The sequence below is a fragment of the Neophocaena asiaeorientalis genome, unplaced genomic scaffold, assembly GCF_003031525.2.
Source record: "Neophocaena asiaeorientalis asiaeorientalis breed wild unplaced genomic scaffold, Neophocaena_asiaeorientalis_V1.1 scaffold86, whole genome shotgun sequence".
NCBI classification, from domain to species: Eukaryota; Metazoa; Chordata; class Mammalia; order Artiodactyla; family Phocoenidae; genus Neophocaena; species Neophocaena asiaeorientalis.
Window position 1 is genome coordinate 7,996,747 of NW_020175039.1, and position 17,801 is coordinate 8,014,547.

Genomic DNA, 17,801 nt, shown 5'->3' on the forward strand with positions numbered 1-17,801 from the left:
CCATCTCTAGCAGAGACCAACCCTTATTGAGTGCCTGGATCCATTTATGTTTAAAGCTAGCATCACTTCCTGAATTTTCCAGATACTTGAGCCAGTAAATTTCCTTTTATCCTTAAACTAGTCTGAGTGATGTCATTCACAATTAGTTGCTGATTAATACCCAGAGGATTATCACAGAGTTCACAAAGATCTAGACAAAAGAGTATTATACAGAGTTGACACACAGCAGGGTTAGATTCCCTTCATGTTAGGACTATAAGAATCCAGTTTTCAGGAACTTCCCTGGTGGTCCAGTGGTAAAGAATCTGCCTTACAATGTAGGGGATGTGGGTTCCATCCCTGGTCAGGGAACTGGGATCCCACATGCTGCGAGGGGTAACTAAGCCCGCACGCCACAACTACTGAGCTCGTGCGCCTCAACTAGAGAGCCCGCGTGCTTCAAACCACAGAGCCCATGCACCCTGGAGCCTGCGTGCCACAACTACAGAGTCATGTGCTCTGAAGCCTGCGTGCCACAACTAGAGAGAAGCCCACGCGCCGCAGCAAAAGATCCTGAAAGATCTTGCATGCTTCAACGGAGATCCCACGTGCCGCAACTAAGACCTGACGCAGACAAAAATAAAGTAAATAAATAAATCTTAAAAAAAAAGAATCCAGTTTTCTTGAAGAACCTCTCCATATGCTTTATACCTGTTCTAGCTTACTTTATGTGTTTTTATTCTCTCCAAGGGCATCCTTTTAAAAGGTTAGACATTCCTGAGTATGAAGTTATTTAGTAAATTTTGAGGACGCAAGATGTTTGTTGCTTAAAACTAAAGAAGGAACAGGAACTGATCATTCAGGTTTTCTCAGAGTATACATTTGGGAGGAGGGAAGGAAGTGAAATTGACCAGCAAACTATACCAAATAAAAATAGTTTGAAAATTCAGAAAGTATTTTGCATTATGGGAAACCACAGAGTGATAAAACTGAAGGATTTGCAGATGGCAGACAATATCTGTTTCTCTTAGGAAGAAGCCAAGTAGAGAAATAGAAATAAAAATCTCACCTGATTAAATCAAACTGGATTGTTGTGCTTGGCTTGAGAGAGAACTCTTCTTTCATAATTCTCTCTCCCTCTCTCTCTCTCTGTCTCTCTCTCTCTCTCTCTCTCTCTCTCTCTCTTCTGTATCTCTATCTATCTCCTGTTGGTTCTGTTTCTCTGGAGAACCCTGGCTAATACACCCTCCCTGGCCACCAAATAAGCTCCCGCAGTGGGACTGTATGGGTTTAGTTCTGAAAGCAACAGAATCTGATTCTCGTTTACTCAAGCAAAAAAAGAAAAAAAAATGTATTGATCAACCAGTTATGGAGTAACCCACAGAATGACGGGAAAGTTAAATAGCTAGACAAACTAGATTTTGGAAAATACAGGAACAGGAAAGCTCCAGGTATAAAAACGCCCATTGCTGTTGGACCTCCTCTTCAAGATGCTGTCCCCAGAATACCTCATATCTCAACTCAAGCGGTTTTCCATCTTTGGGTCCTTGCCCTTAAGTTGCAAATTTCAGGAAGAGTATCTGGGCTGGCGCATCTTGGTCACCTGCCCATCCCTTGTTGGGGGTCAGGGGCTGAGGGAGTGCCTTCATTGTCTGCCCAACTCGTGGAATTGGAGGGGGGTGTTCCTCAAAGGAAAACAAAGAGCTGTTACCAAAAGGAGGGCTGAGGCATACTACAGAGGCAGAAATAGGAGACCAACGGGGACTCTTGGCAGGCTTTTACATTGGTGACATCCAGTCCTGTCTCTGGACCTTTCTGGAGTCCCCTAAGAGGCATGTGGGCTGTCCATCTTGGGCCCCTTGGGGAGAGTGATAATGCTGGCCTTGGCTTGGGGTGCTGGCTTGTTTCAGAAGATGTCCTTTTTCTCTCAGGAAGACAATGGTTTTTAACTCTCTACTGGATTTGGGCAGCTCATTAATAGACTTCAGAAATTGGCATAATGCAAACTCTGCATTCACTAGCTCTTTCTGTTTTCATACACATATTTATTCAACACATTTATTAAGTGTCTACCATGTGCCTGCACTGTTCTAAAAGTTGTGATACAGTGTATCTTTCTATTTATTAAGTCTCTGTGATAGGTCTGTACTATTTTAGATGCTGGAATATTGCAAAGAACCAAGTCCTCGTCTCCATGAATGGAACCTACATTCTGGTTCACCGTTGTATCCTAGTACTGTGCTCTGTAAATACATGTTGAATGAATAATCGAATGACACCGGCTTGTGCTGTGTTGCTGCAAGCATAGCCTTTCTGTGGAATGCACTAATGATGTGGTGTTGGAACTTAAGAATTTTGATTTTCTAGTTTTTCCCGTCTTGCGTATGCCTTTTCCTCCAACGCTCAGAAGTCATCAGTAAGTTCTCAAAGAAAGAGGACTTCAAACTGTACTACTTGTTTTCAAAGCAAACTCTAGAGTTTTCCCTGCCACGGAGAAATCTGAAACTATAGGCTGGCAGCTCTGCCTTGTAAACAAACAGCTAATGGGTCTATGAGTCACCAGTTGCCTCAGGGGACTGCCCACTCCCCTGACATCGGGTGCCCAAGGGTTCTTGGTAAATGCCAGATGTTGCTGCCAGTGGTGGGTGGTGTTGGCGTCAACTCAGGCTGTAGGAACAATCTAACATCACTCTAAAGAAAGGAAAGCTTGCTGCTCTCTTGCTAATGAAGTCTGAAACAGGAGATGGGGGTGCCAGAATATGGTCTCAGATATCTGCAAGCTAAAGCTGCGGGGTTTGGTAGCACTGTCGTTCCTTAAGTTTCCCAAAAACAGAAATCATGAAGGTATTTAACTTCTGGGAAGATGAATACTTTGAAAACACACATAATAATCCTTAGAAAACTAGTAAATAGAATACTCACATCAGTTAAAAAGAATGAGGTAGTATTATGTGTACTAATAAGGCTAGATCTCCAAGACATACTATTAAGTGGAAAAAGCCTGCAGGTAGATGAATGCGTACCTTGTATATTAAAACCAACCTCACTACCAAAAATGACAACATAGGGATTCTCCCGGCAGTCCAGTGGTTAAGACTCCGCGCTTCCACTGCAGGGGGCGCTGGTTCAATCCCTGGTCAGGGAAATAAGATCCTGCATGCTGTGCGGTGCAGCCAGAAAAAAAAATGACAACATACACAATGATGCTATGTATACATCACGGGGCACATATGTGTATGTGTGTCCAGAAGAAGGTTTGTAGCATACTGAAAAAGGTTTGTAGCATACGTTTGTAGCATACGGTTACCCTGAGGAGGCTAGAAAGGAGACAGGAGTGTGGATTGTGATCAGAGGGAACCTTAATTGTAATATTTCAGCTTTTTAGAGGAATGTTTCATTTATAAGTTTTAACACTTAACGTTAATTTTAAAAGAAAACATTCATAAGTTGTTAGAGCAGGCAAACACTACATGTGATCCTTAGTAAAGCAGAGCGTTAACCTCCTGAGCAAGTTTGTTATATAGACATGGTTCTATGGCTTTCCAGAAATATCCTGTCTGAAACCCACCACATGAAAGATGCCTACACATGGCAGAGGTACAAACGTGAAAAGAAATACTGTCATATGTAAGCCGAGTAGTACTGGAACTGACATTTGCTCAACAGGCCTATACTATTTGGATTCAGTCAACTGTGTTGAATTCTGCTATTTCTATAGTACTTTATGGCTTTCAAATGATCTCATTCGAGTCTCACAACTTTCTAGTCAGTAGGGCTCGACTCATCATCTCCATTTCACAAATTAGAAAACTGAGGTTCAGAAAAATTAAGTGACTTGCCTAAGATCAAGGTTAGTAAAGGGGCAGAGTACCTGTATTTTCCAGGAGCTGAATGCCTTCTCTAATTTCTCCATTCTCAACAGATCCAACTCCAATAGTTAACAGAAGCCGTCAGACCCTAGCTTTCATCTTCTTGCTGGCAGCCCCCTTGGCCCACTTTCTACTTGAACCTAGGTAGGTGAACTCAAATCCAAAATCCAATTTCAGAGCATACTACATAGTACTCCATCCTGGCACAGTTGCAAGTGATAAATGACGCGGTGCTGGGCTTGATACCACAGCCCTGTGCTGCGTGGTGACAGCTGGTACTCTGTCATGTCCTCTCAACTTTTCATCATGGGTCCATATCCTGTCTCCCCAGCTAAGTCAGAGCCCTCGGGGACCTTCTCTTATCCTTCCTTAACTCTCAGTAGCCAGCCTCTCAATGAATATGTACTTGATAAGTTCCTTCAGCCTCATAATGTAGGCAGAACAGGATAAGCTTACGTGTTGTAACACACTTTTTTTTTTTTTTTTTGCGGTACACGGGTCTCTCACTGTTGCGGCCTCTCCCGTTGCGGAGCACAGGCTCCGGACGTGCAGGCTCAGCGGCCATGGCTAAAGGGCCCAGCCGCTCCGCGGCATGTGGGATCCTCCCGGACTGGGGCACGAACCCGCGTCCCCTGCATCGGCAGGCGGACTCTCAACCACTGCGCCACCAGGGAAGCCCTGTAACACACTTTTAAATGAACACACTGCCCGTGAGAATTGACACTTCTAAAAATAAACTCTTGCTCTTCCTCCTCAGCCCTCCAAGCCTGCCTATCCCACATCCTTTATCACAATCAGTGACAGTTCGACTTTCACAGCGTGTAAGCCCCAAACCCTGGACTCCCTCCTCTCTTTCTTTTATACTTTACTTCCAACCTGTTATAAGTCTCGTTGGCTCTGTCTTCAAATTCCATTCAGAGTCCAGCCATTTCTGCCCATCTCTAACTGCTTCCTCCCTGGTCCAAATCATGGTCATCTGGGTCATTAGAATGGCCTCCATTTGCCTCTCCCTAAAACAGCCCTTGACACCCAGTTTCTTCTCAAGACAACAACCAATGGATCCTGTGGCCATCTAGGTCGACCACTTCTCTCCCTCTACTCGAAAACCTCCAAAGGTTTGCTCAGCCCACATGGAACAAAATCCAGAGTCCTTGCCATGTCCCCAAAGGCCCCACATCTGTCATCTCCTATTACTCTTCCTCCTGGCCTATTCCTCTCTAGGGCCCCTGGAATCCCTGCTCTTTCTCAGGCACCCTACTGTTTATTCTCTCTTCTCTGGGGTTTTGCACACGGCTTTCACTCTCCCTGAAATGCTCTTCCCCTTGAAATCAGGGCTAGCTTGCTCATCATGTTCTTTTTGTTTGTTTTTTTTTTGTAGTACGCGGGCCTCTCACTGTTGTGGCCTCTCCCATTGCGGAGCACAGGCTCTGGACGCGCAGGCTCAGCGGCCATGGCTCACGGGCCCAGCCGCTCCGCGGCATGTGGGATCTTCCCGGACCGGGGCACGAACCCGTGTCCCCTGCATCGGCAGGCGGACTCTCAACCACTGCACTACCAGGGAAGCCCTGCTCATCATCTTCAAGTCTTTTCTTAAGTGTCACCATATAGGGAGGTCTTCCCTGATCACCCCATTTAAAACTGCAGCCACCACCCCTCTCCCCAGCACATACGCATACACACACACACACACACACACATACAACTTCCTGGCACTTCTTATCCCCTTCCCTGCCTTATTTTTCTCCATAGTACATACCACTTTCTAACGCACTCAATAATGTATTGTTTCGTTTGTGGAACTTCCCTACTAGGATGTTTGCTCCAAGAAAGTATGGATTTTTGTTTCTTTTGTTCATTGCTGTATTCCCAGAGCCTAGAACATGCCTGGCACATAACAGATGTTCAGTAAATATTTGTTGAATAAATAAGATTGACAAAGATGAAAATTCCATAGTATTGGTGGGGATTTAGGGAAACATCCTTTCATATGTTGCTGGTCAGAGTGGAATTGGAATTACCTCTTTGGAGGGCAATTTGGCAAGATCCATCAAAAATTTAAAAAGGCATCTTACCCATGACCCAGAAAGTCAGCTGCCAAATATTTATTCAAGGGATACACATGTCCAAACACATAGTGAAAGGATATTCACTGCAGCATTATTTTAATATCAAAAGGCTGGAATGAACTTAAATGTCCATTCATAAGGATCTGGTTAAAATAACATAAGGGCATCAACTACATAAATGCAACTACATAAATGCGTAAATGCAAAGAACGATAGAGGAAGTTATACATGTTGTGGGTGGAACAGTCTCCATGGTAAACGGAGTGAAACAAGCCAGGGATAGAAATGTGTGGAGTATGCCACTGTTGGGGTAAAAAGGGAGAGGACTATGGGTGCCTATACTTACAAGTGCGCAGAAGGGTAAGTAAATATACACACACACGCACACAGAAATAACTCTGGAAAGTCGCAAAATACTGATGATAGAGGTTGCCTTTTTTGAGGGAATTATTCAAGGACTGGGAGACTTGAAAACGATTTTTTAAAGTTCGTTGTGAATATAGTACTTAAAAAAACTCACTTCTGTAATGCATCAACCCTATTCTTTCGCTAACTTTTACTCTTTGTGGGACTGACATGTTAAAAATTTGCCCTAACCTCCGCTTTGAAGGCAAGGGTGGGGCTGGGAAGGAGGACCTTTGAGGGAGTATAAATAGATCCAGCCCAACCTCGTGCTCAGTGACTCGAGGGCTTGCCCCTCCTTCCCTCAGCCCCGTCCCCCACGGTGCCCTCGGATTTTGCCGTCTGGCGGCTGGAGTCCCTGCTTCCTCCTTAGAGGGCAGCAGCGAAGCGTCTCGGGAACGCATGCGCCCCAATTTGCGCCCGGGGAATTAAAGCGAGAGAAGAAAAGTCCCAACAAAACCCGCGCCCTAAACAAAACCCAAGTGGAGGAAAGCGCGCGGCCCTGCAGCCCCGGGGCCGTGAAGGCGCCTCCCGCCTTGCCCGCGTCCCCGGCCGCAGCGTGATGCGCACGGACCGGCCCGCGACGCCCCGGCCGCCACTGTCCCCGCACCTGGACGCCGGTCCGGTGGCCGCGCCGCAGCCGCGCTCGCTCGCCGCCGCCGCCGCGGCTTCCTCGGAGTTGTCCGGCGCCGGCGGGGCACCTCGCTCTCCATGGGGCTGAGGGCCTGGCTGAGGACCGTGTGCCGCTGCTGCTGCCCGTGCGGGTGCCTGGAGGAGCCCGCCGTGCCCGAGAAGGAGCCCCTGGTCAGGTGGGTGCGCGCCCCGGCCGCGATCTGGAGCTCCCTGGCCGTTGCCGGGCGCCGCGGAGTGCGGATACTCGTGTGCTCGTCAGAGCTGGGGACGTGCGCTTGCTTTAAGGTCACACTGAGGCGCAGACTAAGCCCCTGGGTTCCTTACAGGAGATCCTGTTCCTTGGGTTTGTTCCTCGGGTAAAATATTTGCCTGAAAGCACAGATCCTCGGAGGCACCTGAGACCCAAGTTGGAAGCCTGTGGAAAACGGCAAGAATTCGGGTGCAGTGACCCCGCAGAGAAGTAGGGGAGAGAAGTTTGCATAGGCGTCCGATTGAATACAACTGTGACTGCCTATTTCTGTTTCAGTGAAATGGGCAACTGTGAATTTGTTTCACCCAGGAAAAAAGTTGGATACGTTGTCATTCAATTTTATTACTGAAAGAAGACGATCGCAGTGACTGAGTGCAAGGAAATACTTTTCACATTAAAAAAAAGTACATATTTTTCTCAAGGGACAGCTTATTCACTGGGACGTTGATTCATTACAGATTAAGCTATGGAGTGTGAGAACATTTAATGCACATTAGAGATGTGCTAAGTGGCTTTGTGAAGGCACCATCCAACACAGCTTTGTTCAGGGCGGTGATTGTAAGCAATTATTTTATATCCTGACTCTGATGAAATTAAGGTTTCACTAGGGCATGACTTGGAGGTAGATATGACAGAAACAAAATATTTAAAATGAAATTAGGAAGTAGTAGATGAGGCAGAACTCCAGAGTTGGGTAAGCAAACGTGGAAGCCAGTGTTTGTTATGAAGTATGTAACTAATATGATAAAGCTTTCACAACTTTTTTTTGGCTGTGTTGGGTCTTCAGGGCTTTCTTTAGTTGCCACGAGGCTGCTCTTCGTTGCGGTGCGCAGGCTTCTCATTGCGGTGGCTTCTCTTGTTGCAGAGCACGGGCTCCAGGCACACGGGCTCAGTAGTTGTGGCACACAGGCTTAGTTGCTCCTCGGCATGTGGGATCTTCCTGGACCAGGGCTTGAACCCGTGTCCCCTGCATTGGCAGGTGGATTCTTAATCACTGCGCCACCAGGGAAGTCCCTCACAACTTTTTTAAAAGCATGATTTACCTTTTCTTACTCTATCGAGTCCAAACATTTTACCTTGATTTTTGAGATCTTACATAACCCCTTCCCTCCTGTCCACTATTATTTTCTGGTGCATTACACACTGTACACTCCTTGATTTAATCAGACAGGCATCCTTACTGCTCTAGGAACAATCCAACCTTCTTATTCCCTCCAAGCTTGCTTCAAGTAGTGACCTTTATTCTTTCTGCCCCTTCCTAAATGCTAGTTCTCAAGGTCTCCTCAAGCAGTCTTCTTTGATTTTTTTTACCCTTATTCATCTTCCTCTCCAATAACATAGGGTTTAGAACTTGCCATCTGCCCCTCACTGTTTAGTGAGCACACATGTATGTAAACATGTCCTGTTTGTATTCTATGTGTAAAGTCATACACACAATACCCAATGGTTTTGTTTGCTCTTGCAGTGGTGTTCCCACTTAGATTATTAGATTGTTGCGGGCAGGGAGAAACCCAGTAATCTACCATGAGTCTTAAAAGTAGTGGGTAACAATCTGGAATTTCATGCTTGGGTTTTACAGTCAACTTATCAATATTCATAGTAACGTGAAATACAGCTCTCAGCTTGGTCTCATTCTCAGAGCCTTGGGTCTTTCCAATATTCTTTCCAGAAATGCTATTTAAGATGATAGTTTTGGTTGTTTTATTTTTAAAAATATTTTTATTTTTATTTTTTTTGCGGTACACGGGCCTCTCACTGCTGTGGCCTCTCCTGTTGCGGAGCACAGGCTCAGGACGCGCAGGCTCAGCGGCCATGGCTCACGGGCCCAGCCGCTCCGCGGCATGTGGGATCTTCCCTGACTGGGGCACGAACCCGTGTCCTCTGCATCAGCAGGCGGAGTCTCAACCACTGCGCCACCAGGGAAACCCAGTTTTGGTTGTATTAAAACCTCAACCCTCCCCTGCCTTGGTCTGCACTGTAAGTCAGTGAATTTTGCAAGTGATTTAAGAAGACAGAGTCAGTTGGGGCAGAATAACATAGTGCTCATGGATCAGATTGCCTGGGGTTAATTTCTAACTGGGTGACCTGGCACAAGTTATGAAACTTTTTTTGTGCCTTAATTTCCTCATCTGTAAAATGGGCATGGTAATACCTCAAAGGGATGAAGTGAGAAACAAAATGAGCTAATCCATGTGAAGTGCTCAGTATACTGCCTGACACATAGTAAACAGCCAATGAATTTTAGTCATTATTAAGTATCATTGCTATTCTTCTGAGCATGTGCATATGGGTGGACTGGTCTTTTGCGGTTTAGTGTCATTCTGGCATCATTTCAGTATAATATTTGGGAAGAGCAGCCTATTAATGGGTGTGTGGAGCAGTGACGTGTGTGTGTGTGTGTGTGTGTGTGTGTGTGTGTGTGTGTGTACCGGCATGTTCTTTCCTGCCCAAGTCATTGGAAGGTCTAGTTTGAAATTTTTTTTAAGTGTGAAGTTCAGTGCTTTTTAATACATTCACAAAGCTGTGCAGTAATAACAGGAATCATTCATTATGTGGCCTTTTGCATCTGACTTCTTTCACTTCGCGTAAGGTTTTCAAGTTTCATCCATGTTGTAGGGTGTATCCGCATTTCATTCTTTTTTTGTCATTGGGTAATATTCCATTGTATGGATATATTACATTGTATTTATCAATTGACGGACATTTGGGTGGTTTCCACTTTTTGGCTTTTATAAATAATGCTGCTACAAACAGTGGTGTACAAGTTTTTGTGTGGATGTATGTTTTCTGTTCTCTTGGGTATATACCTAGAAGTGGAATTGCTGGGTCATATAGTAAATTCTACATTTAACTTTTTATTTTTAATAAATTTATTTATTTATTTTTGGCTGTGTTGGGTCATTGTTTCTGTGCGAGGGCTTTCTCTAGTTGCGGCGAGCGGGGGCCACTCTTCATTGCGGTGCACGGGCCTCTCACTATTGCGGCCTCTCTTGTTGCGGAGCACAGGCTCCAGACGCGCAGACTCGGTAGTTGGGGCTCACGGGCACAGTTGCTCTGCGGCATGTGGGATCTTCCCAGACCAGGGCTCGAACCCGTGTCCCCTGCATTGGCAGGCGGACTCTCAGCCACTGCACCACCAGGGAAGCCCCTACATTTAACTTTTTGAGGAGCTGCCAGGCTATTTTCCATAGTGGCTGGTTTGGAATCTTGATGTGGTGAAATGATATGGTCAGATGGTCTTAACTTTATTTTTTATTAAGAACTTCATTCTTCATGTCATTTTGTTTTTATTTATAAAAAAGGTTTTGTACAGATATCTACTCCCCCCAGCTAAATCCTTTATTCTATGGTAAAACAGTGGTTTTCAAGTTTTATTTCATACCCCAAGGTAATAGTGCCTGGAAGGGGTGTGGTCAGAGGGAAAACGTTTGTCATTTGTGTGCCTCATCACCTGTAGTCCTTTTCCAAAATGGACCAGGGACTCTTCGTTAGTTCAAGAAAACCAATTTTTAATCTCAGCTCATTTGCCAATCTGACATTGCCACTTGTGTTTTTGACCTTTTTCCTTTTGCTTTTTCTGGAACCTTGTATGTGAAAGAGAATGGCGGTCGCTTGTCTGGTTTGCATCTGTATTTTTCGATGTCCCACTAGTTCTTTCATTGCCCTTTCTCTGGAAGTATGCTGGGGCCTCCCTTGACTAAAAATTCATCCTGATATTGCCATTTTCTTTAGCTGCCGTCCTTTGCAGCAGGTGCAAATGTCTCTAAAGCATAGTCAGCTGTACCCCTACCTCCTTCTTCACCTCCCACTCATCCTGAGATTTCGCTCCTTCCCCTGCATGATTACATGAAAACTGTTCTTTTGAAAGTTTCAAGAGAAAGAAATCTGCTCTTGTTTTCTCGCTGTACACGAGTACCCCTGTGCTGACCATCCTGGCCTTATTTCTCATTTCCTCTTTCCCTGGCCTCTGATTTCACATTCTCTAGTCTCTGTGCCCGTGATCTGTGTAATCATTCTGGTTTCCCTTCTGGTGCCTCTGTTAATGGCATAATTGTTAGCTATACATCTTTTTGTTTTCTCTACTGCTGAAGATTCTACTCGGGTTTTAAGGCACATTTCAGTTGCCCCCTGTATGATGAAGTCTTAGAAGGTCTCTCCAAGCAGTTATCGTGTCTCTTTTCTTTCTTTTTACCCCTCAAGTCACTTACTGCATTCTGCCTGGTACTATTACACTTATAAGGTGGGTGCTGCAACCCCTGCCAGACTGGAGGTTCTAATCTAGATTGGGGGGGCATGAATCTTTCCTTAGCAGTCGCTATTGTGTTGCACGGTCCCCCACATGGAGTAAGAACTGAATAAATACTTTTGGGTTAATAGAAATTATAATAGCCGTTAATTTATTAATTTCTTCCTATGTGTAAATTTTAAGAAATGTATTTAAAACAAAATGTTATGAAGAATAACAGCATAAGCACCCACATACCCAGCACCACACACCTTAAGAAAACATTGGGCTTCCCTGGTGGCGCAGTGGTTAAGAATCCGCCTGCCAATGCAGGGGACATGGGTTTGAGCCCCGGTCTGGGAAGATCCCACATGCCGCGGAGCAGCTGGGCCCATGAGCCATGGCCGCTGAGCCTGCGTGTCCGGAGCCTGTGCTCCGCAAGGGGAGAGGCCACAACAGTGAGAGGCCTGCACACCGCGATGAAGAGTGGCCCCTGCTCGCTGCAACTAGAGAAAGCCCTCGCACAGAAACGAAGACCCAACCCAGCTAAAAATAAATAAATAAATAAATAAATATTTTTTAAAAAAACATTAACAGTAGAGTGGAAGCCCCCCATGTATCCCTTCATGACTGCACGCTCCCCCCACCCCGTCCCCCGCATAGGTGAGCTCTAAATTGAATCTGTGTTTGGCCTTCTTAACTTTATATAAATGGTGCGTACTGTATGTAGTTTTTTTTTTTTTTACATACAAGCTGTCATTTAATTGTCGTTATGACCAAATGAGATAGGTGTTATTTGTCCCCATTTTATAGATAAGGAACTCAGGGCTTGGTATTCAGATAATTAATTCAGAGTCACAACTGATAAGTCAGAGAGCCAGAATTTGAATCCATGTCTCTGTGACTTTAGAGTCCATGCCTTGCATTGCAGAAAATTCAGAAAACTACCAGTGTCCAACATTAACTGATAATATCTATATATTAGACACTGGTGGATATCACTAGCCTTAGCTCCTGCCCATTGTGGCCCCTTTCTCCTGCCCTTCTTCCATGTCCTTCATTAGTATAATTCTTCTACCTAGTTGTAGGAGCAACCTGGCCCTGAGAGCCAAGCCCAGGGGGAGTTCGGAGACCTGAGTCCTCGTCCCACCTATTAACGGGCTGTGGGATTTTGGGGAGCTCTCTTAACTTCCTGAACTTTAATTTCTTCTTCTGTCCAATGAAGAGATCCAACTTTAAGATACAACCTTGAAGGGCCGTTCCAGGCTTGATGCAGACTCTCATCTTTCTGTGGACTTGTGTCAGCTGAAATTCTATTTGACATGGAATACAGGGGCAGTGAGGCTGTCTGTAGACGTAGGAAGCAGCCTGAAGGCCCAGGACGTGTGAATCGTAACTGTTTGTCAAACTCTTTAGCTGCCGAGGTTTGCTTCACCAGCAAATAGGTGAATAGTCATTTCTAATGCCAGGAAGCTTAGAACAAGTCTGGGCCTGGAGAAATGACCCATGGCCTGACATGGGCTTGATACCATGCTTTGGCCACAAAGAAAGCCAAAGGTTTCATTCGATCTCACCTTCACCCCAGTTTTAGGACTGAGTCCTATAACATTCATCTTGTCCATCATCTATGTAAGGTTTGAGGTTCTGAACGCCATTCTTCCCTGCACTGACTATATTCCTAAAGTAGAGTAAATAGTGATCAAAATGACAACAAAATATCATTATGCTCTGAGGACAGGCTAATAATGCATATGTATTGTTTTGGAATGTCTAGATTATTGTTTATTTGCTTGTAAAATAGTGAATGACCTTTTGGCTCAAGGTTTCATGTTACTAATTAAAAGAAACATTGGGGTATGTGTTATTAAGTTCTAGGGCTGCTGCAACAAATCACCACAAATTTGGTAGCTTAAAAACAACAGAAGTGTATTCTTTCAGTTCTGGAAGCAAGAAATCTGAAATCAAGGGATTGGCAGGGCCATGTTCCCTCCGAAGACTCTCGGGAGAATCCTTTCTTACTGATTCTAGCTTTGGGTGGCTCCTGGTGTCCTTGGCTTGTGACAGCACAACTCCAGTCCTTACCTCCGTCGTCCTCCATGTTTCTGTCCTCCTCTTGGTCTCAAATCTCCTTTTCTTTTCTCTTGTAAGGATACCAGCCGTTGGATTTAGAGTCCACCCTAAACCCAGGATGATCTTGTATCAAGATGCTTACCTAACTATTGATACATCTGTAAAGCCTCTATTTCCAAATAAGGTCACATTCATAGGAACTGGGGATTAGGACTGAAAGATGTCTTTTGGGGGGACACTAGTCAACCACTGCAGGGTACTTTTGGGAAAATGTTTGAGCTAAAAGCATTGGTTTTTATTTCACTTTTATAGCAGAGCTTTCTTCCATCAGTGATAAAAGCATTCCTTGCCTTGTAAAAATCCACACCTAAGAATGAGTTGTGCCCCTTGAATTTATGTGATTCTGGAGGCGCAGCTGCAGTCACCTTTAAGCAGAGAGATGCCCAAATCCTCTGTCCACTAGAAAGTCTATCACCAGATGCCATCCAATATGGACATCAGAGGCCTGGAGAAGTCTAAAATGGAAAGAAGTGCAGTGTCAATGTCACTCGCTAAAGCATCTTCCACGAGGCTTACTTGGAACTTTTCAGGGAAGTATAATTCTTGCTCTCTGACTTATTGGCTATTAATAATTGATAAGCATCACGTGTCCAGTTGTTCAAAAGCAGAAGAAGAAAGGGAAAGAATGAGCAAACCATGGTTGAGTTTTTATTCGTGGCTCTCTCTTCAGCTGCCTAAGTGAACCTAGCAATCTTCCAAATACGTTTTGATCCGTGCTCTTCTCAATGCCCACCTGCAGCTTCCATTCCTAATAACGGAATTTATGCACACATTTGTGGGCAGTGAATGGAGAACAGATGTCAGTGTTTTATTTTTCTACAGTGCCTGGAATTCCCATTAGGGGAAAAGAAAATAAAACCTCAGTTTGCTTTTGATGGTTGTTTTATGCCCATAAAGAGGGGCTGTTCGGAGGAGGAACTGATCGGGGCCTGTGAGTGTCGGCAACAGAATTGAATTTTCTTGATGATAAAGAAATGGTTCAGTCGAGACTTCCCTGGCGGTCCACTGGTTAAGACTCCGCACTTCCACTGCAGGGGGAGCGGGTTCCATCCCTAGACCCCTGGTCTGGAAACTAAGATCCCACATGCCGTGCCGTGCAGCCAAAAAAAAAAAAAAAAGAAATGGTTCCGCGTGAGTCATACTGCGCCAGCATGTCGAAGAGGGCGAGAGATTGAAGTTGTGATGTGCGCCTTCCCATCAAGCTCTGCTGATCCTTTTATTTTTTTAACATCTTTATTGGAGTATAATTGCTTTACATTGTTGTGTTAGTTGCTGCTGTATAACAAAGTGAATCAGCTATTCGTATACATATATCCCCATATCCCCTCCCTCTTGCGTCTCCCTCCCACCCTCCCTATCCCACCCCTCTAGGTGGTCACAAAACACCAAGCAGATCTCCTTGTGCTATGCGGCTGCTTCCCATTATATATTTTACATTTAGTAGTGTATATAAGTCCATGCCACTCTCTATCACAATGTTAATTCTTCCTATCCAAGAACATGGTATTTCTTTCCATCTGTTTCTGTGTCATCTTTAATTTCTTTCATCAGTGTCTCATAGTTGTCTGCATACAGGTCTTTTGTCTCCTTAGGTAGGTTTATTCCTAGGTATTTTATACTTTTTGTTACAAAAATGGTAAATGGGAGTGTTTGCTTAATTTCTCTTTCAGATTTTTCATCATTAGTGTATAGGAATGCAAGAGATTTCTGTGCATTAATTTTGTATCCTACACTTAGCTTTTGCTTGTCTGTAAAGGTTTTAATTTCTATGTCAAATCTGAATGAGATCCTTGCTGGGTAGAGTAATATTGGTTGTAGGTTTTTCCCTTTCATCACTTTAAATAGGTCCTGCCACTCCCTTCTGACTTGCAGAGTTTCTGCTGAAAGATCAGCTTTTAACCTTATCGGGATTCCCTTGTATGTTATTTGTCACTTTTCCTTTGCTGCTTTTAATATTTTTTCTTTGTATTTTATTTTTGATAATTTGATTAACGTGTGTCTTGGCATGTTTCTTCTTGGATTTATCCTGTATGGGACTCTCTGCTCTTCCTGGACTTGATTGACTATTTCCTTTCCTATATTAGGGAAGTTTACAACTATAATCTCTTCAAATATTTTGTCAGAGCCTTTCTATTTCTCTTCTGCTTCTGGGACCCCTATAATTTGAATGTTGGTGCGTTTAATGTTGTCCCAGAGGTCTCTGAGACTGTCCTCAATTCTTTTCATTTCTTTTTCTTTATTCTGCTCTGCAGTAGTTATTTCTACTACTTTATCTTCCAGGTCACTTATCCGTTCTTCTGCCTCAGTTATTCTGCATTGATTCCTTCTAGAGAATTTTTAATTTCATTTATTATGTTGCTCATCATTGTTTGTTTGCTCTTTAGTTTTTCTAGGTCCTTGTTAAATATTTCTTGTATTTTCTCCATTCTGTTTCCAAGATTTGGGATACCTTTACTATCATTACTCTGAATTCTTTTTCAAGTAGACTGCCTATTTCCTCTTCATTTGTTTGGTCTGGTGGGTTTTTACCTTGCTCCTTCATCTGATGTGTATTTCTCTGTCTTCTCATTTTGCTTAACTTACTGTGTTTGGGGTCTCCTTTTAACAGGCTACAGGTTCGTAGTTCCCATTGTTTTTGGTGTCTATCCTCAGTGGGTAAGGTTGGTTTAGTGGGTTGTGTAGGCTTCCTGGTGGAGGGGACTGGTGCCTGTGTTCTGGTGGATGAGGCTGGATCTTCTCTTTGTGGTGGGCAGGACCGTGTCTGGTGGTGTGTTTTGGGGTGTCTGTAAACTTGGTATGATTTTCGGCAGCCTCTCTGCTAATGGGTGAGGTTGTGTTCCTGTCTTGCTAGTTGTTTGGCATGGGGTGTCCAGCACTGGACCTTGCTGGTCGTTGAGTGGAGCTGGGTCTTAGCATTGAGATGGAGATTCCTGGGAGAACTCTCGCCGATTGATACTATGTTGGGCCAGTAGGTCTCTGGTCCAATGTCCTGAACTCAGCTCTCCCACTCAGAGGCTCAGTCCTTACACCTGGCCAGAGCACCAAGACCCTTATTAGCTGAAATGTCAAACAGAATGTCTTTATGGAAAAGTCTCTGCCGATCCTTTATAGGTTGTCTGTAGCACCTACACCATACCAGTCATTGTCATAAGTGCTTTATATCTATTAATTAAATCCTTGCCATAACCCTATGAGGTATGGTCAGTTCTTGTGAGTCATAGTAGTTACATTCTATGGTCACTGCGAATGCTGAAATAAAGAATCATGGCTCCAAGGGGAAAATCCAGGGTTAGGTCCCTGAGAGCCAGTTCATCAACTGGTCAGTATATAACCTTGTTTTATGTGTGTTTCCGCTTAAAGACACCTTATTAAATATATATTGTTGATTCATTAACATTGAACTGACAGCCAATAGCTCTATAATTCATGCCTCAATGAAGCTTATCTAACACATGTTGTTTTAGCACTTCAGCACTATGCTTGAGAGCTAAACAGCGAAATCACCAACAAAAAGCACAAAAATGCAAAAAACATGGCACTAATAGACCACAAAAAGGACACTTGTTCCCAGTACAAGAGTGGAAACATGAGAACTTGTGCCTCGGATACTGCAAAAGCACCATGAGTATTGATTTGGGGATCACAGATACATTTTAGTGAGTGGGCCAGTTTGCAAATATGGAATCTGGGAATAGTGAGGCTGGATTGTAATTACATCTGTAATCCCTACTTGACAGCAGAAGAAACTGAGGCCCAAGAACTTCAGTAGCTTGCTCAGGGGCACTCACGGCCGAGTTGGAATTCAAGTCCTATTCTACTTCAGTTCCATAGAAAGAGTAGAGCCCTCCTAGGGTGCAGGGAGGTGTGTATCTAGCTGCTTATGTGGTGTGTTCTAGACATGGTGTTCGAAGTCTGAGACCTGCCCTGAATTGTTATAGTTTGGGGTCCAGAGACACTGGCTTATTTTTCTGTCTTAAGGCTGTGAAGCCAGGGGCCAGTGGGAAAGAAGGGTGGTGGCTTGAAGACATTTAAGAGGTGATCAGAATCAACTCTAGGACAATAATCTTTCACATGTCTAGAATCTTTCATTTCACCATGTGGACTCATATGACCTCCAAGCTGATCAAATTGTCTTCTACTTTTGGAAGGCTTTAAAAAATGTTGACTAATGTGCTAGTGTCAGTGGGATCTCTCAGACTGGGGCCCAGATGGCCTGATTCTTTTCCCGTAATCTGCTGTTGGGGTAC

General features: G+C 44.3%; 1 protein-coding gene across 2 annotated transcripts in view; it reads left to right on the top strand.

The window, feature by feature from the left end:
- Positions 1–6,650: 6,650 nt before the first annotated feature.
- The window catches only part of MREG (melanoregulin), a 63,610-nt gene continuing 52,459 nt past the window's right edge, over positions 6,651–17,801 (top strand). For both annotated transcript variants that reach the window (XR_003005703.1, XM_024763311.1), the window contains exon 1: positions 6,651–7,125. Coding sequence is in view for 1 of the 2 variants with exons in the window: in XM_024763311.1 (XP_024619079.1) it covers positions 7,028–7,125 (98 nt within the window). In the remaining variant the exon portion in view is untranslated. The remainder of the gene's footprint in view (positions 7,126–17,801) is intronic.